Source organism: Grammomys surdaster, unplaced genomic scaffold (genome assembly GCF_004785775.1).
Source record: "Grammomys surdaster isolate TR1022 unplaced genomic scaffold, NIH_TR_1.0 167, whole genome shotgun sequence".
Lineage (NCBI taxonomy): Eukaryota > Metazoa > Chordata > Mammalia > Rodentia > Muridae > Grammomys > Grammomys surdaster.
Window position 1 is genome coordinate 8,700,065 of NW_021604615.1, and position 20,228 is coordinate 8,720,292.

At 43.2% G+C, this 20,228-nt stretch overlaps 1 protein-coding gene across 2 annotated transcripts in view; it reads right to left on the minus strand.

Moving 5' to 3' along the window:
- The window catches only part of Erich1 (glutamate rich 1), a 63,469-nt gene that overhangs the window by 36,476 nt on the left and 6,765 nt on the right, over positions 1–20,228 (minus strand). Inside the window, exons 2-3 of one of the 2 annotated variants that reach the window (XM_028766379.1) lie at positions 11,445–11,591; positions 691–825 (exon numbers count right to left, since the gene is read on the minus strand). In XM_028766379.1, coding sequence (XP_028622212.1) covers positions 691–825; positions 11,445–11,591 — 282 coding nt within the window. Of the gene's footprint in view, positions 1–690; positions 826–11,444; positions 11,592–20,228 lie in introns of those variants that run through there. The other variant, XM_028766380.1, reaches the window with a different exon arrangement.

The following is a 20,228-nucleotide window of genomic DNA, read 5'->3' on the forward strand; positions in this document are numbered from 1 at the left end:
TTTCTTGACAGTCAAATTAACTAAGATTTAGGATATAGACTTTCTTAATTTATTCCTGATAGGAATCATCCTAGGATGAGGGAATCCTTATTTAAAGATTATAACTTCCTCTTTAAAAAGTTTTCAAGTTGACTATTCAAAGGGAAAACCAACCATTTCAATTTTAAGGCAGACACGTAACATTTGGAAACATTAACACTTCTACTCAATAATGAGCTGCACTAAATATCATACTCTCTTTCAAGAAGTCATTCAACAATAAACACCATTATAATAGGCGAATCTTTTCTCAAGAGAGATAAAAATGTTAACTCCTTGATTTTATAATTTTTAAAGAATTTGAAAAACTTAGAAAATCATAGCTCAAGTTCCACTAAAGCGAGACCAGTGTCAGCACTGTGGAGCACTGCGGTACTCTAGTCCAGACCGCTCATACATTGACAAATGTGCTCATAACCTTATCCAGGCCCGTAAGTCCCGTCCCAAGTTCTCCTCTGTCATTTTGAGACTGTAATAATTTTTAATGGCTGTGAAATATCATCCCAGTATATGATTGGTTATACAATGCCATGCTTAACCACACCCATCAAATTATGAGTTTAAAAGCTAATTTACAAGACTGAAAAATGGTGTAATACAGAAAATAATGATGAAAACAGGTTCCATTTTCCTTCTGCAGAGGCTTTTTACCTTCTGTGTCACCATCGCTGGGGGCATTTTCGGAATCCGCACAGCTGGACGGTTCGGGCAAACAAGGAATATACCCTTGAGGAGGCAGACTTACAGTGTAGAGTCGACGTTCAGGCTGGATCTTAATGTCACCATCTGTAAAGAAAAGGGGCAGGGGCACGGCAAACAGTAGTAAATATTACATAATACAAGCAGACAGTTATTTGTCCTGATTACATTAGCGTTGTTTCTCCAATAAAATTCAGTGAAGACAAGAAATCAAGTAACTCAATAAAACCAAATCACTGTCATAAACACTGAAATCAAAAAGCCAAGTATTTTGTCAGGAAAGCAAGTCGGCTATATGACCGGTCATGACGACTGAGCCACCTACGATTACTTAAATTCACAGTAAGTCAGTCAAAATGTAAACCTGTGAGCTTTTGTAAGGTGAGATAAGATATAACTAATTCATGAATATGAAACGGAAAATATAAACTGCATATAACATACGATTTGTTGTAACACGAATCTTCCAACATTTTTGTATCTGGTTCCTCCTTAATTGTCTCCATGTCTGTAACATGTACAGAGAGGGTGGGCATGTTCTCCTTACACTTAGAACAGATGCCCACAAATCTATACACATGACCATTTACAGACACAGACATGCACACCCTTTCAGACCCACGTGCACACAGGCACTCTAAGTCACAGGAACATGCAGATACACAGACACAGAAATACACATATTATACAGACACACATAATATCCTTCTAACATCACACAAAACACAACTCACATGTATTATATGAGCATTTAAAAATGAGCATAATATCATAAAATAATGCAGCACAGTATGTAGGATTTTCGCCAGCATACCCTTAATAGTATAAAATATTCTATGAACAAACTGTTACTTATCTTTTACCCTAAATCCTGCATGTGGGTGGCGGCTCTGAACGGTCACTGTTATGAATGGTAGCTATGGACATCTGCAGTAGCCATTTTCTTCACTTCTGTGCTCAGGCATCTGACAGGTGTCTTAAGCAAGAAGTCTTTATTTTGGCTCACAGTGAAGAGGTACAGTCCATAAAGGCTGGGCAGGCACAAGAGTAGCTCACGGTTGTAGAAGCAGGAAAGTAAGGCTGCTTACACATTGTCACGGAGCAAGAACCACGAACAGGATGCAAAGAGAAGCCAGGCTCCAAACGTCAAGGCCTGTGGCCCAGAGATTTACGGTCTCTATCTAGCCCAGCATCTTAAAGCTTCCGCAGGGCCCCAGAACATCGGACAAGAATCAAGTGTGCAGACACATGGACCTGTATTTTACATCTGAATCATGATGCCACCCTCGCTGTGAAGCCTCTGGCATGCTTGGCCATTCAGTTTCTTCTGATACCTTCTTGGAAATAGAACTGCTGGTTTGAAAAGTCTGAACCTCTTGCTGTGGTTTTTAGATATACAAAGCACATAAGGATCTTTTCTCCCAGCCGGGCGGTGGTGGCGCACGCCTTTAATCCCAGCACTTGGGAGGCAGAGACAGGTGGATTTCTGAGTTCGAGGCCAGCCTGGTCTACAGAGTGAGTTCCAGGACAGCCAGGGCTACACAGAGAAACCCTGTCTCGAAAACCCAAACAACAACAACAACAACAACAAAAAAGGATCTTTTCTCCCACACTCCTCAATATTTCCCACCAATCCTCTTCAACTCTTGATTTTCGTTTACGCTATGTTAAAGTGACTCTCACGTACTTGGCAAACACAAATGCATATCTCCATTAGTCTTGCACAGAGTGACTAGGATTCTATTCTAAAATCCACAACTAACATTTTATTTTAAACCAACAGTGATCATGACTGAAGAAAAGAACACAGGGAAGATATGCTTTTAAGATAGTTAAACACAACAAGCCGTGAAACCTTTGCTTAGTTCCTCTGCCATCAATACATCTCAGTCTCTGGAGGCTAAGTGTTCAGGATGTTGCCAGAATTCTGCTTCTTCTGTTAATTTGATTCGCACAGTTGATTAATTACTACACCATTCCCCGCTAGAATCCAGGGCAGATGGAGATATGCTTCTATGTATACTAATCCTATCGCGCAACATCAACATTTGATCTTTTTTTTTTCACAGAGTATTTTTTTGGAGGCTTTTAACCACTAAATCTTTCTTAATAAGAATGTTAAACAGAACTTAGAAATGTCATTGTTCACTTAATTACTGGGATGGATGTAGGAAGTAACATGGAAGTGAAGCACGGGAAGACTCACATGTGAAAAACAACTGCACGGAAGTGGAGCGTGTCACAGAGACGCTCCTCTGGTTGGAAACTGCACGCTGACTCTACACATGGGCTTCTAAGCTGCACGTGTGCACAGCCGGGCACAACCAGGAAAGATGAGAAGCTATGACCCTGGGCCCCGGTTTCCTCATCTGTAAGTAAAGGTGACCAGATCACCTATCATAATGCTTGGTTCTAATTTTCCATATCCTTTTGTAGAATACAGTTTGCTGTGATGTTTACTCTTTCAAAAGTAGGTGCCAGACCTTTTGTGTAGGCGTAGGGCCAGGGTGAGATGGGTGACACTTGGTGTGGCTAGCTGTCATTCGTCTCTACAGTCCATTACCTCCAGGCAGTGCAGAGAGTGCTGTGTCTGTCAGCATAGCTGCTGGGACCATTGATCTCCCCGGGAAAGCAGTGAAGGCACAAGAAGGCAAATGGGAGTCTATCTCTACTAATGAAAGCCGTCAGCTCTGAGTCTTTACTGACACACAAAGGAGAGCTGGAGGGGTTGGAAATCCCAAGGCAGAGGAGGAGTATGTTTGAGCAGCTCTATCTATTCGTGGGATGCTGCCAGGAAGGTTGTCTTACCTCTTCATCCTCACTTGGAGCCACGCCCATTGCTCCTGCCCTCATACCGTCCCGCCCACTCTCCCCTTCCTTCCCAGCTGCGGTTTATAGCAGAATCACTCTTCCTCTATAGCTACAAGATGTGGCTCCTTTGAATTCCCTCTTCTGGCATCTGGAAAACCACAGTACTGGTGACTAGAGAGCCGTCAGCTCCTCTGAGAACAGTGATACCTCAGCAGTTAATGTCTAATCAGAACCGCTCAAAAGTCACGTGGACACAGATCAAGTGCAGCCCCGGGTCCGCTGTCCTTGGTGCTGCCTGAGCACACTGTAGCTTTTCCCTCTCTGTAGTGGCCTTTACTTTTGCTTTAAAATGAAAGCGAAGCAATCAGTTCTATGAGCATTTACCAAACCACATTACACACATGAACTAAGACCAAAGCTCCGCAAGATGCTCTGCCCTCCAATCTGCCCCTGGCTATGGTCACCTCCACCCAAAGTTTGTGCTCTGAAGTGGCCCCTCCCCTTTTCTCCATGAGATTTGCTGTTGCAGCCACAGTGGCTTACATTCCTTGTGAATCAAAGGAAAAATTATTTCTTTATTATAATCAACACTCAATTATATCACTATAATTTCTTTAACCAATTTCTATATTTATTGCTCTTCCAAATCATATTTGCCTTCTGATCTAGGCTGAATTTTGTTTTTTTTTGCTGAGACATACAGAATGTTCTTTTGGTAGATATATCATTGGAAAGATGCCTAAGCGATGTAGGTATGAAGTATCCTCACTTGTTCCCTTCTACAAGGTGATTCTACAGTTACATCACAGGTAGTACAATGTCACAATGCAGGGGATACAGTTACATCACAGGTAGTACAATGTCACCTCACTGGGTAAGGTCTCAGTGTGCCCTGACCTTGGTGGTCTGTCTGGCCTATACTCTCATTCCATGTTTATACTGCTCTCCCTTCTTTATGCTGCATGATGCATTCTTCATAACCACATATGCACAGTGGCTTGTCAGTCAAGAATGGCCCTCACAGTGTCTCTCACTGAAGTCAGCTCCTACCTCAGCATACGACACTTCAAATGCGCCTCTGGGGCTGCCTCCTGCACTCTGCAATCTCTCCAATCTCCTCTTTGCAGAAACTAGGGAAACAGTTGAGGCTAAGCACACTCTGGGTACAGTCTTATTGCATTTTTCATATTTTCCATTACTTTTTCACAGGTTTGATCATGTCCCCAGTAGAGTGTGAGCTTAAGCTTGGCAGAAGGTGTCTGTTTTGCTACTCCACAATCTATAATCACCACACAGTATGTTTATGAGGGAAATTGTTGCCTGATTGGTAATTCCTAGTGTTGTTTCTGTAACACAGTGATGGATTTCAGACTCTCCGAACCCTGGAGGTCTACCAGACTGCTCAGAATCTATAAATCCAGGTCCTACAGCATGATCTTGGGCAGGCAAAGACATTTGTTGGGCCCGATCTGATTTTAAGCACTATCATCACAGCTGGGTTAGGACAGGACTCATCATAAGTATCCATGAAGTCTGAGCCTCAGTTTGAACAGGTTGCTAGAGAACTGGGTAAGTGTACACTAGTGGTGCAGCAGCGAGGAAAGCACTGCACACAGAGGCCAGGACCATGGACAGTACCACACAGATCAGGACAGTGCCTGAAGGGACACAATGGCCTTTAGGCTGGAGTCAGCACCAAGGACAGCACCCCACGCTGAAGAGTGCAACAAGGACTAAATTAACCCAGTACAAACAATACCAAAAACAGTGCCTTCTGGGGGAACTTTAGGAATGATCTCAGAGCTCACAAAGACTGGAGGCTGGGGGTGGGGCTCTGACTCTCTCTGTTGTTGCTGCAAGCTCACGGTTGGTGTCCCTTTGTCTTGTAGGTGCTGTCCTTCCCCAGACAAGTTCATGTGTTGTTGACTGAATACACTAGTGAAGTAATACCTCCCTTTCCAGGGGGACTAGGGAAGGCCATAAGGATCAGGAGAGTCAAGACTGTCACAACACAGATCTGATCTTCTGAAGGTGCAGAAATGAGTGTGTATACTGATCTAAGAGCAAGGTGACTTGAAAGGACACCACTGCCTGTAGCAACAGAAAGGATACCGCTGCCCTGTGGGAGACTTACATGAGGTAGTAGAGCTTACGTGACTATCAGTCCACGAAATTCCAGGGAGGAGTCCTAAACCTAACGTGGTATGTTTTCAGGCATGTGTCTACAGGAAAATCAAACTTTTACATGGATCCCGTGGTTACTTTTCCACTGGAGCTGTCCTTAATGGTGAGACTCAAAAGGATTCAGTGATTTAAAACCTTAAAACATTCTTCTAGATGAACACACCGTGTTTAATTTCTCCACTTCCCATTCATGTTAATGGTAGGAAGAATTATCAGGGATTATTCAGGAAAATTATAAAACTGGATTTGGCCTTTTTCTCATTGACATATTTTTAAAATCTTAAAAACAATTACAGTCAGCATACATATTTACATAATCTGTATTATGTACAGATCTCTGTGCCCTGCTGATAATTCACTCCCACTGTCTCCCTGGCCTACAACTTGTGGGTGTCCGCCCACCCCCGAAAGTCTCCCTTTTGCTTTCCTATCCCGTATCACACATGTGTATGCAATTAAATATACCTTTGCATATGATAAACCATGAAATATCATGCCTCTCTTCCCCTATATTACCCTCTTGAATTTCCGTAAGTGGCAATGGATCAGGCTATTGTACCTCAAAACAAACAAACCAACCAACAAACACACAAACATAACAATGAAAATTCACAGCGTTGTACAGCAAGTGTGGTCATCAGTCAAGGAGAAGAGTAAACATTTCCCACAGTTCCATCAATAAAACCACCATTATCAAAACACAATTGAATGATTAAAATCTGAATTGCCCAAATGGTTGGAAGGCGTTTCTCTCGTATCAAGCAATATCCGCTCACACTCTTAGTAGCCTGACTTTAATGCATGAAGAACATTCCATCCTATGAATACACACAGAAAACCAGTTTCAAATATTGAGTGCTCAGATTTATAACCTGAAGCTCAGATAATAGCCTGCTGCGGCTTCTTTCCTCCCACATCTTTGAGAAGGAAGGGAAGTTGGCTCAGGCTCCCAATTACAAGACCTGAGGCTGTCTACGAGCTGCAAACCACCTCCAGGTGATACTCTCTCAGCATCTGCCCTGTCCCTGGCTACGCGAGCTATCTTTCCTTTGTACTTTGCCGGTCCAGATGCCAATCATCCCTTACCCCACACTTGAAGAGCTGAATGATTTTAATGGGTAGGTGTGGAATAGGATGCCAAATCATGTTCTGCTCAAACTTTGCTTTTATGGTTTCCCAATTCTCTCATTCTGAATCTTGTCAAATTGTCCTAAACATTAAAAACCAAACCAAACAAAAAACCCCTACAAAACAAACCCCTGTGTTCTTACCAAGACTCACACTCACAGATGCTCCAACACATCTACTGCTTAAGCAGAAACAAGCTTACAGTTCAGAGTTTCCTATGCCTAGAGGAGAGGTGTGCGGACAGTGGTACCTGCTGTCTGGTAGGCAACGAACCATGACTGATAATTTGGGCACAAGCAATGCGTTCAAGAGACCATGACGGCCATCCTAGACTATTGTACCAGCTGCCTGCCGCAGCTACAGAAGAAAGGAAAACTTCCCATGATACAAGCAACCTTTAAAAATTGTATCCCACAGATCAAGTCTAAGGAAAACAGAGGAAATGGTATTTTGGGGTGAAGAGGGAAACGACTGTAGCTAAGAAACTGTAGAAAAAACAAATTAAGCTATAATCATTAACACATAAAGGGCCACCGAAACACAAACAACAATACTGTGTAAGTTGTGTCCACGACTGTGCGGTAATGTTTGACAAAGATGTCCAAAACATATACTGAAGAAGACAATATTTTTTCAATTAATGGTGCTGGGAAAACTGGATGTCCACAAGTGGATGACAGAAGCTAGACTGGTATCTCTCATATAGTACAAAAACTAACTCCAACTGGATCAAAGACCTGATGTGAAGCCTGTAGCATTGAAAGTGCTAGAAAAAGCACAGCACACTACAGGATATGGGATAGAGGAGTATTTTCTGAACAGGACACCGTTTGCCTATGGATTAAAGCCAACGATGGACAAGTAGGACCTCCTAGGACGAAAGAGCTGCTGAACAGCTAAACTGAACGAAGAAGCTCACAAAATAGTGATCTCTGTCAGCTATGAATCTGACAGAGAACTAATACCCAGAATGTATGAAGAACTCAAAAAATACGGAGTCAAAGAAACAAATGACCCAGTTAACAAATGGGTTTTGGATCTGAACAGAGTTCTCAAGAGAAGAAATAAAAATGGCTAAAAAAATACCTCAAAAATTTCATTATCCCTAACAATTAGGGAAATGCAAATGAAAACAATTTTGAGATTTCATCTTACCGCAGTGAGAATGGCAAAGATAACAAAAGAGCTGGCAACAAATGCTTGTGAGATTACAAAGAACCTTCACTCACTGATGGTGGGGTTGGCAATCAGCATGGAGAACCCCACAAAAGCTAAAACTAAATCTACCATATAACCCAGTTACATTGGTGGCACACGCCCAAAAAACCTGGCATCCTTATTCCACAGATACTGGCTCAGCCATGGTTACTGCTGCTTTACCCATAACAGTCAGGTAATGAGACAACTTAAAAGTTCTTCAACAGATGAACGGATAATGAAAATGTGGTACATAGACAATAAAATGCTATTCAACTGTGAAGGAAAAATGAAATCATGAGAGTTGCAGTTAAATGGCTGGAACTAGAAAAGATAGATCGAGTGAGGTAACCGGGACCCAGAAAGACAAATAGCATGTGTTCTCTTTTATCTGTGGCTCCCGGCTCCAAGTCTTCAGATGTGAGTTTAGATCTTGCAGTAACTACAGAAACCAAGAAAACAAGGGGGAACACCTGGGGGTGGGGTGGGGGGTGGCAGAGCAAGGCACAAGTGATCTTAAGGGGGAAACAGAAAAAGGGAAGCTAGGGGGCTTTAACTTGAGAGGGAGGAAGGAGACACATACAGAAGGAGGGAAGGTGGTAAAACAGAAAACAGGATGTCTGAAGACATCAAAGGAACATTGTATATCTTCCTAAGATTACATATAGTACATATGAATCTATACGTACCTACATACCTATACACCTACACACTTACACACATACACACACACACACACACACACACACACACACACACACATATACACACACCTGGGCTGACAATGCTCCCCCAAGATCCATGGACTACCTATCAAAAATCCTCAACACCAGGCATGAAAAACCCTTGAACTGTTGTTCAGGACTGCCTAAGAGGCTCTCAAAATATTATAGGCTATTGCTGTTGCCCTTGATCGCCTCCCTGAGGTGGTAGGTTAAGCCCCAATATGTGGATTGTTGTCTATATGTAGGTGAGGCAGGCAAAAGATAAGGCTAGAGCCTGTGATTGGACAGTGGGAAAAAGAAGGTGGGCTGAGAGTTTTAGAGATGGGACAGATAGGAACACAGAGGGAGAAGGAGAGAAGATGAAGGAAGGAGAGGACAAACCCAATCCACATTGCTTTACATATCCACAGGCCGCTTTGAATATCATAGAAAGGATGAAATAATACAGGACAATTTGTCCAATCTAGGCGGGCAGTTGTATCAATTTCATTTGGGTCTGACCCAATTTCATTTGGGTCTGAGTTTATTGTGTGGGCGTTTTGTGGGTTGAGAATTTACTGATATAAATCTGACTGATAAATTACAAGCCTCTAGAGTTTTGATTTTACTGGGTTATGGGGATTTGAGACAGCTAACCTCAGGGGGCGGATGGCTGGGAATATGAGGAGGTTACGCAGCAAGCAAACCGGCTGAGTTGGGCGGTGGCCACATGGGGTTAGCCATGGTGGTGGCAAGATTACTGGGGCCAGAGAGTGGCCGGTGATAGTGTGGGTTGATTTTTAATATTACACACCACACCAGTTGCTGAACACACCATGCACTTTGAACACAGGACCCAAAGGACCTGACAACCTCCTCCCTGAAGACTACCTCTCATGGTACCAGAAGGACTGATACACGCTTTAAGGGAGGGAAGCCACCAATAGTCCCATCACAACTACAAACCACATCAACTACCATGGCACTATGACCCTAAGAATGCAATAATGGCACACACACCTTGGTGGTAACCAACGGCTCTCTAATTGGACTTAAGACACACTCATAAAGAGGGAAACCTGGCCAACTACCTGGAACAAGAGAATCCAAGGATCCGGAAAGGAACCTACAACTGCCGCTTCACGTCAGCACAGTCTCCAACTACATTAAATATTTATCCTTATACTCACAGATGGGTGTAACTCACATGCTTTATCAAGGAAACTCTTCTTTTTGCAATGACCAGCACAGGAAACCATAACTGGTCAAAACATGCAGCGAATAAGAGATCAAGAGACTGTGTGGTGCCTAATCCCGACGGACACATCTACAACACAACTCTTGCACCTAAGGTTCAGGGATCATTGCACAAGAGGCATCAGAAGGATTTTAATATCTATAGAAACAGGATGTCTGCTAAGATTTTATCACCTAGAAATGTCAAAGGAGATGTCTGCTAAGATTGTATCACCCAGAAATGTCAAAGAAGATACACCCATGAGGTCTCATCACCGTGGCTGCCTAACTAAGGTTAATGATGACAGGTTAACATGTAAAAGCAGAGCTCACAAGGCCTTGCCCCCAGACAAAGAACTATAGGCAACCAAGGGAAGCCAACACTGGAAGAATTAGAATCTTCTCCAAGACTCCAATTGGTTAGCCAAGACTGGATGGTTGGCCCTGAAATCATATACATACAGGTAACAATATATGGACAGAGCAGATTATATTTATATATTCATTAATATATACACATGTGTGTGTATACATGTATGTCACACACACATATACATGTACACATATATCTGTATATCTATTTATACACAAGCATACATTTCACATAAACACACACACACACACACACACCCCAAGCCCACATGGAAGAACACTGAAAGAAAAGAGGTGGTGAATTTAAGCTAGAACAAGAAGTGGGGTCCATGGAAAGGGTTGAGGGAAGGAAAGAGAAGTGAGGAAATGGTATAGTTATAATTTCAAAGAATAAGAATAATATAAAAAAAATGACAGAGAAGTGATCTCAAAAAATTCGTAAGTTCAAGGTCAGGTTTTATGTATTTATATATCTGTCGGGAACAAAAGAAGTCTCCCCTGCTGTGCCTGTACGTCACGTGGTCTAAGGAGTCTTTTGAGGAACAAACAGTCTCCCAGGTCGAAACAACTATGCTGCTTGGGAACTGGAGTTGTTGGGGCTCTCACTGTAGCCTTTCCTGCTGCCCCACTTCTCCAGGATGCATATTTGCCAAAGAGCAGTGCGCAAGAAGCATCACCTGCCCTCCCTGAGTTGGCAGAAGCCAAATTGGTACTGAAGGGGTTGTCAGGAGTCAGTATAATGACTGTGGACAAGGTGACAGTGGCAGAGGCTCCTGTTCTAATTGTAGCTCAGCCCAAACCCGCCCGTGTCCGGTCTCCTTTACCAGAACAAAACATGGAAATGAATGCAACAAGAACTACACCGTGACCTCCTCAGTGTGCGGCTGGGAGGTACTAACACCAGATTCCCAACACTGAGTCACACTGTATGTGTAGAGAGTGAGTCCTGTCTTGCCAAAAACTCTGCTGTCGAGACTCGAAAAGTGTGCTCATCCACGGAGGCCGCAGGCTAAGGGGATCTACAGTTCCAGGGTTAGGTGTAGAGAAACATGGATACCTGCCATCCATCCTTACCTGTCAGACTGTGAACATGCTTCTGCTGTCCTGCTTCAGGGGTCACATCCTTGGATGGTGTCTCCAAAGCTGGAGTCTGGGGAGTCCCCTTTTCTTGACCACTTGAAACATTAGGGAAGAGTCTCTTCAGCACTTTCTCAGTAAACACTACGAAGGCAACGGATTAACAATAGAAATGATTTACTACGTTTACTTAAGTCACATATGGCTTTCATTCAAAACAAAGGCATCCTTACTACTCAACAGCCAAGAGACTGGCCCCATCCTAGGCACATCCTCTCAGGCCAGTGCGCAGACACTGCTTGGCAGACAATGTCCCAGAGCCCATGCTTCCAATGGACTCCCATGGACTCTGCCCCTCAAATGACCCCACACAGGACCCGTACTAAGAGGATGATCACTTTTGTGGTTTTGGCCTTCTTAAGGTGTGGACTCGTGGGTGGTGGGGGGTCCTAGGTTTGCTAGGGATGAAGAACACTCTCAGGTTTACCTGTTCCTGCACTTGCAGGGAGCCACCTGTGCTCTGTGACTGCTGTCCCCTGATTGGGGGGGGGGGTCGGTCTTACACTGCATTTCTCCTACACTGTGTACAGTCTAATGAGCCACCACACAGTGGAATTGGCACTAGGTTCCAGAAACCAGCTATGGTGGACAGTCTACGCGCAGGTGGTATAACTCCTGTAGTCTGAGTGACAGATCGGCTCTGAGGAGACCAGCAGGCCATGGAAGGGTAATACCTGCTCCAACAGCTCTCTTCTTTAAATGGAGCTAGCTGACAAGTAGAACTGGAGGACCAAGTTTGCACGGCTTGTAAAGCTTTGGTGTGCATGTGGAAATTCTTTGCTTTGTTTTTGTTTGCACCCTCAAGAGTCCTAAGCATCCTAGACTCCTCAGCTAGGCAGTGCAAGATGTAGAGTTAAGCAACTGAAGGCAGTGGCATGCAATGTGAACCTGGAGAAAAGATCCTGAGGGTGGCTTGTAGACAGAGCAGATAAGATTTCCCTGATCATATATAGGGAGTCTAGCTATAGAAGCCATGTCTTCTCATTCCACCGTACTCCCTGATAATCTGTGCCAAGAGTCACTCCTTTAAATATGTGTTTAGTAGCAAATTCAACATTGTGGTTTTTTTTTTTTATAAGGTACTGGCTAATTCTTTCTTGTAGAAGTTTTCATTTCAGGTCTAACACTGAGATCTCTGATCCATTTGGAATTGACTTGTGTGCAGGGTGAGAGAGAAGAAACACATTTCATTCTTCTACATGTAGATATCCAGTTGTTGGAGTTGTTGTAATAAATAAATAAATAAATAAATAAATAGATGTGAAAGGAGTTTTTAAAAAGAAGAAAGTAGAATTCTGAATCATAGCCTGAGGCAGCACAGATATAACAGCAAAAATGCTGACACACCAAAGACAGGCACATCCTTCCCACACCAGTCCTTGTCATTAGACAGGAGGAATGTCAGAAGCAATATTAACAGTAATGAGCTGGGTTATCAAGACCACAGAAGGACTTAAGAATGTACAAAAATGGGTTTACATTTTAAAAATAAAGGTGCACAGTTTAAGTCTAAAAGTCCTTAAAGTTTCTACCTCAAAGTTTTATGTAGAAGAGATGAGTGGGAAAATGTCATAAAACTTCAAGTGTGCAAGGGTCAACACAGATTCTAAATACACATCAACCAAGGAGGACTTATGGGGAATCTTCCTTTGTAAACTGAAACTGAACAGTGTTCAGACAAAGCAAGACAAGATTAAAAGAACCAAAGGGGAAACTCTCATCATCCCAAACAGTATTAAAGTGTTTTGTAAGCTCAAGAAGCTACTGTGAGTTCCCTGTTATGCTAGGACTTTATCCCTCGAGAGCTGCTTATCTCTGGCTTCCAATCTCTTCTCTGCAAGAGGTGGCATGCATTCAGGAAATGCATGCCCATCACCACCCGGCTGCAAAATTATTATGGTAAAGTCAATGTTCAATACAGGATGCTGATCGTAACTGTTTCGATGGCTACATCCTACTATCTGAAGTGGCTAACCCTTATTTTCAATGTGACTGAATTTAGAATCACCTAGGGACGCATGTCTGAGGTTCTCTATGAGAGCAGTGCCATAGAAGCTTAACTAAGGAAGATCCACCCTCTACGTCAGGATAGCATCCATCCATAGGATGGCTCACACACTAAATAAACTTAAAAAAAAAAGACAAGAAACTGAACTTCAGTGTTTACTTCTCTTTGGTCCTGGATGGAGTCATTTGAGCTGCTGCCTCATTCTGCAGCTGTGACTGACTCCACACCTGTACTCTCAGACTATACGGCGAAACAAACCCTTCCCTTTTAAAGTTGCTCTTGGCAGGCATCTTGTTACAGAAAAGTAACTACTGTAGACAATTGTATCAGATGAGGGACTGCTGCTGTGACAAGCTTGATCGTGTGGTTCCTAAGGCTTTGGGACAGGTTTGTGGGAAGGCTGTGGAAGGGTTTGGAGCTCTAGGCTAGCAGAGTCCTACAGGGCTGTAAGTGGAGCTTAAAGGGCCATCCCAGTGTTAGTTCAAGAAAACAGAACCCTAAGAGGAATTACAGACAGTGGGGGGCCCAGTTCATGTTTTGGAGGGGAAACAAAAACTCTATTTGCAAAGGAGTCTGGATTCCAGTTTGTTACTTTTATCTAGCTGCTCTCTGCCTATGTTTTTTTTTTTTTTTTTTTTCTGAGACAGGGTTTCTCTGTGTAGCCCTGGCTGTCCTGGAACTCACTCTGTAGACCAGGCTGGCCTCGAAGTCAGAAATCCGCCTGTCTCTGCCTCCCAAGTGCTGGGATTAAAGGTGTGCGCCACCACCGCCTGGTATGCCTATGTTCTTTTAATTTGAATTTAAATTCAAAATTAATGGACTAAGTCACTTATTAGGTGAATTTCAAAACAGCATAACATCCAGGTTATGGCTGGTTACTGCTCACCACTCTTAGTTAGATCTGGATGAGGGCAGAAATATACAAAAAATAATGTGCAGTTTGGTGAGGAAAAGAGCACGGGTAAATTTACAGTTTCAAATGAGGCAGGTGAGAAGAACGCAGCCATTAAACAGAGACCCAGAAGCTCTGCACTGAGAAAACAAGGCACACAGGTCCTGAAGGAAAGACCTCACCCATCAAAGGATCCAATTTGTAAAAGTGAAACTGATTTCAAGGAGCCTGAAATGGGAAGGTGGTTGAAGGGATTAGCTGTAAAAACAAAACAAAACAAAACAAACCAACCTGCCTGGGGCGGCCCCAGGTACAGACTCCATCACAGATGGCCAGATTAACTCACACAAAGGCAGGAGAATTTGGTGGGATTTTCCACAAGGTGCTAGTTTTGCAAGCACACAGAATACAAGACTTATGGGGCTATAGAGGCTTGTACCAAGATTCCAGAAAGCAGCTGAGGTCAATGTGTGGTTGAGTGGAATTCTCTATGAGGAAACCCTCAGAGGTCACTAATTAAAGCTGCAAAACTAAGGTCTGACATGCAGTGGTGACTCCAGGACATCAGAAATGAAAGGATCAAAGGAAGTCTGACAAGGAAAGCTGTAGATACATTCTATAACTAGCCCAAAGGAGAGGTCTTATATGCTGCAGGGGGAGGGATGCCCATCTTAGAGCACAGCTGATGCCCCTGAAAGTCTTAGTTGCTGCACACAGAGAGGTAGTATTTGGTGTCTGTCCTGTTGGGTTTGTATCTTGTTTTGGTCCAGTCGTTCTCTTGTTCTTCCCTACTAAAAATAGAGTTGCTTACTCTATGTCACGGTGTTGGAAATATGTAACAGCTTTTCCTTGAGATTGCTTTGAGTCAGAAGAACGTTTGTACTTTTTGAACAACACTGAGACTGTTAAGAATATGGGGATTTGGAGGCTGGGCAGATGGCTCAGAGGTTAAGAACACTTGCTGCTCTTGCCAGTGACCCAGGTTTGATTCACAGCATCCATATGATGGCTCACAACCACTTGTAACTCCAGTTTCAGGAGATCTGATGCCTTCTTCTTTACTCTGTAGGCACCAGACATGCATATGATATACATACAAACATACACACAAACATACATGCATACAAGTAGGCAAAACACTCATATACAGAAAAGAAATAATACGGTGACTTGTGGAGTTGAAATGAACGCATGTTACAAAATGGCCGTAAGTCTATGGGAGCCGGGAGGGCGAGCAATGCTATCGTTTAAAGCTGATGATTTTGGGAATTAAATTGACAAAGGGTGAACTTGTGCTTATTGATCTTCATTGTCCTTAGGATTTAGGAGTACCGAGGAGCCTCGCGTTGGGTTTCTCTGTGAAAGGCTTTTCTGAGAGTTATAACTGAGGGGAAGGACATCCTGGATGTGCACAGTAGCATCCCGTGGGCTGGGATCCCGAACTAAAGGAAAGAAGAAAAAGGGAACTAGGCAACAGCAGTCTTTTCACCGTTCTTCAGCACAGCGGTGTCCTCACCAGCCATCCAACGCTCTTGCGGCTCCAACTAGCTGGTTATCGCTGCCACACCTTCCTCTGCCACACCTTCCCCGCCAGACTCAAAATGGGAGCTCAGGGGTAAAATCTTTTTAGGAACTATGTAAAGACTGATTATTCAGATGCTGATTTCTGTCCTGGCAGGCTTTGGTATTGCCATTATTATGAAGCAAAGCCTGCCTAAATATTTTGTAAACATTGTTCTCCATCACCTTCTGATTGGTCAAATAGAGAGCTGACCGGCCAATAGTAAGGCTGGAGAGTTAAGGCAGGACTTCCGGGCTGAAAGAGGGTTCTCAGGTGGAAACAAGAGGCGAGAGGGTCACCAGCTGGACACGGATGAGGAAGCAGGTGCCAGGACGAGATTAAGATGGACAGGTAACTGGGCCATGTGGCGAGATGTAGGCCAGGCGAGTGTTGTCGGGATAGAATAACTGAGAATCTGCTCGGCTATAGTGCCAAAGCTTATACTAAATATAATAAATCTGTGTCCTTATTCAGAGCAAGGGTGGGCACAGAGAGGCCATTATGGTTACATGAGCTGAAACAAACTCTTCCCCCCTTAGGTTGTTTCTGCCACACTTACATTGTCACAGCAACGAGAAAAGCAGCTTTTATACACCATTCCCGTGTGCTATTTATATAACGAATCAGTGAGTGAGCTCGAATGCAGATGGTCTCAAAGAGAAGTCAACATGGGTATCTCATTACTGAATGGAGCTTTAGTCTTTAACATTCAGCTTAATAAATATTAGTCCAATTTAATCCCGGTATCTTGACATCTAAAGCAACACTGCCAACAAATGTCTAAATGTTTTTCAAATGCCACAATATAAAGCATAAAGCATTTTTGGTAAATAATGCGATCTTAGTTGTTAAAGTCACTTAGAAAAGAGCAAAGCTTTAGAGCAAAATCAAAATATCATGAATTACTTTCTACCAACTAATATTGCTGGGTCATTCTTGGGCTTTACAGATATCTTAGTGCTCAAGACTGCAGGTGGGATATTGGAGCCGCAATCTAAAACTCCGCCCCTGAAACCAAACATTCTACGCCCCGCCCTTGCTAGTCTCCACGGTCCCTGCGATGCTTAAGAACAACAGTAAATGCAATCCCTAAACGCTTCGAAGGGGAGCGGAGCAGCCGCACCGCATCAGGCTGGTACACGAGTCTACAGACGGGAGACAAAAAGAAGCATTTTCCTGTCACTAACAGTGCTCGGCCCACTAACTTAGAAATACCTGACAGTTCAGATCATAGCTTTGTGTAGACACTTTCTTACTCAATGCTACCACTGAACATCCAGGTTATAACACAACTTATTAAGCTGCTCGACCGTTTCCTATACATAAAACTTCTTCCGCAAATAATGAATGCTTTCTAAAACGCCAACTTGCTTTTTTGATTAATATTGAAAACAGACAAAAATGGATACTTAAAAAAAAAACCCCACAAAACTGAGCCTTAGTATGTGAGTTTACAGTGCATATACGGTGTTAGACAGCAGACACTGATCAGCGGACAGGGTGGTAGCCTAGCACGTAGACAGACCTGAATTCAGTTCCCAGTGCTACATGAAACCAAGCATCGTAGTGCATACCCTATAACCCTAGCACTTAGGAAACGGAGGAGAAAGGATCAGAAATCCAAGGTTGTTCTTGGCTACCAAGTGACCTCAAGGCCAGCCTGTGATAAATGAAATTCTGTCTCAAAGGAAAAAACAAGTTTTTTTTTTTTTGTTTTTTGTTTTTTTGTTTTGTTTTGTTTTTCGAGACAGGGTTTCTCTGTGTAGCCCTGGCTGTCCTGGAACTCACTCTGTAGACCAGGCTGGCCTCGAACTCAGAAATCTGCCTGGCTCTGCCTCCCAAGTGCTAGGATTAAAGGTGTGTGCCACCACCGCCGGGCAAAAGTATTTTTTTTTTTTAATGTGTTAAAATGCTCCTTTTGTACCTGGCATGTTTTGGGGAATATTATGTGTATGATATATAGATTTACATACTATAAATACGGGCCTACAAATCAAGTTAATGGTTAAGAATCTCTCTTTTTTTTTCTGTTTAAATTCTATTGTGCTTTAAAATAAATTAAAATACTCTCACAAAAGTAGATGATTACCCTGGTCCCTGAGAGGCAGGCTCTTGTCCTAGGCCTCAGAAGGCTCAAAGGCTGAGTTCTCATGTGAAGGAAATAAAAATTGCTTAGTGGTCATGACAGAGACTCCTAACCCACCACCAGGACCCAGAGGGAACCTTGTCTTTCTCACCCCTCACCAACAGACTCCTTTTCTAACAGTGGGGGCAAGTTTTAACTTGAAACTCTAGTGTCTGTCAAAAAAGCAATCACAGGAAAATGAAAGACAGGGGGAATGGGTGTTTTAATACCAATTTTAAAAAGCAGCCTGCAGGAAAACAAACACAATTACCAAGCTGACTGGGCAATCAGAGTCAGGAAATGATGGATACAGGAAAAAGCCAAGTGAAAGAAAACATCCCAGTTAAAATTAATATGTCGCCATACCAAACGCAGAAGTTAAGTCTCCTTCCCACGAGGGAATTGAGTTATTTTGATACAATTTCCAGAAAGAACTAAAGGCCCTCCAGAGTTCTATATCAATGTAAAGGCAGAAAACAAAAGAAGCAAAGCTTGCTCGAGTGTCGAGTTCTTTGGAAATCAGAAACTTAGGAAGACTGTTAAGGATGTGTGTTGCTGATGGAGGAATGGGAAGTTGGATTGCTGGTGACAGACCCAGGGAACCCCGATTCTGCTCAATGCTGTTCTTGATTTAAGAATCCTTTTTTTTATTAGATATTTTATTTACATTACCCCATCCCCCACCCACCCGGGAACCCCCCATCCCCTTACCCCTCCTCCTTCTTCTCCGTGGATGTAACCCCCACCTACTCCCCCCCACTCCCACTTCCCCACCCTCAAAATTCCCACCCCCTGGGGCGTCCAGCCTTCATGAGGTCAAGGATCTCATCTTCCACCCGTGCCCAGCAGGGCCCTCCACTCTTACATATTCAGCTGAAGCCCTGGATCCCTCCATAAGTGCTCCCAGGCTGGTGGTTAGGACCCTGGGAGCTGTGGTTGGTTGGTATTGTTGCTCTCCTCATGGTGCCACAAACCCTTTCAGCTCCTTCAGTCCTCACTCTAACTCCTCCATGGAGAACCTCATGATCAGTTCAATGGCTAGTTGTGAGCATCTGCCTCTGAATATGTCAGACTCTTGAAGGCCTCTGAGGAGACATCCATATCAGGCTCTTATCGGCATGCACTTCCTGACTTCCACATCAGCATCTACCTTTGGTGACTGCACATGGGATGGATGCTCAGGTGGATGATTTAAGAATCTTGCAGTTGTCTATGAAAACCAAACATTTCCCCCAGTTTTAACAAAGGCATTAATGGCAGCATTCAAGGAAATATTGTGTCCATTTAACTGAGGTACTGGTACAGAGAGTAAGAGTCTAACACAGTGGTTCTCTCACAACTGTGGGTTGCAACCCCTTTGGGGGTCAAATGACCCTTTCACAGGAGTCACCTAAAGACTATCAGAAACCGGATATTTACATTACGATTCGTAACAGTGGCAAAGTTATACTTATGAAGTAGCAACAGAAATCATTTTACAGATGGGGTCACCATAACATGAGGAACTGTATTAAAGTTGAGAACCACTGATCTAACAAGATCCTCCAAGAAAGAACAGTCAGTAAGGAAATATTGCATCGCTCTGTGATACTTCACAGCCCAGCCTACTTCCCTATTACTATTAAAAAAAGAGTGAGTGCACAACTTCCTTTTCTATTTTATTTATTCTTTATAGATTACACCATAATGTCTATATATTTTCGGGGAACAGTGTAACACCTCAATGCATATAAGTACATAACAGTCAAATCAAAGTAAATATCTTCATGTTATTTCTTTGTGCTCAGGGCCTTTGAGTGTGCCTCTCTTCTTGTTCTTTATAAAAGAGATGATAGGGTACTGTAAAATTCACCGTGCAAAGTAAGCCATAGCTGTCCTGCTGTGTCATGAGGACTTATTCTCCCTGGGGCTGGAGTGGCTCAGTGGTTAAGAGTGAGGCCAGGTGGTGGTGGTGCATGGCTTTGATCCCAGCATCTTTAATCTCAGTGCTCAGGAGGCAGAAGCAGGAGGCTCTCTGTGAGTTGGATGCCAACCTGGTCTATAGAGTGAGTTCCAAGACAGCCAGAGCTATTACACAGAGAGAAACCCTGTCTTGAAAAGAAAAGAAAGGAAAGGAAAGGAAAGGAAAGGAAAGG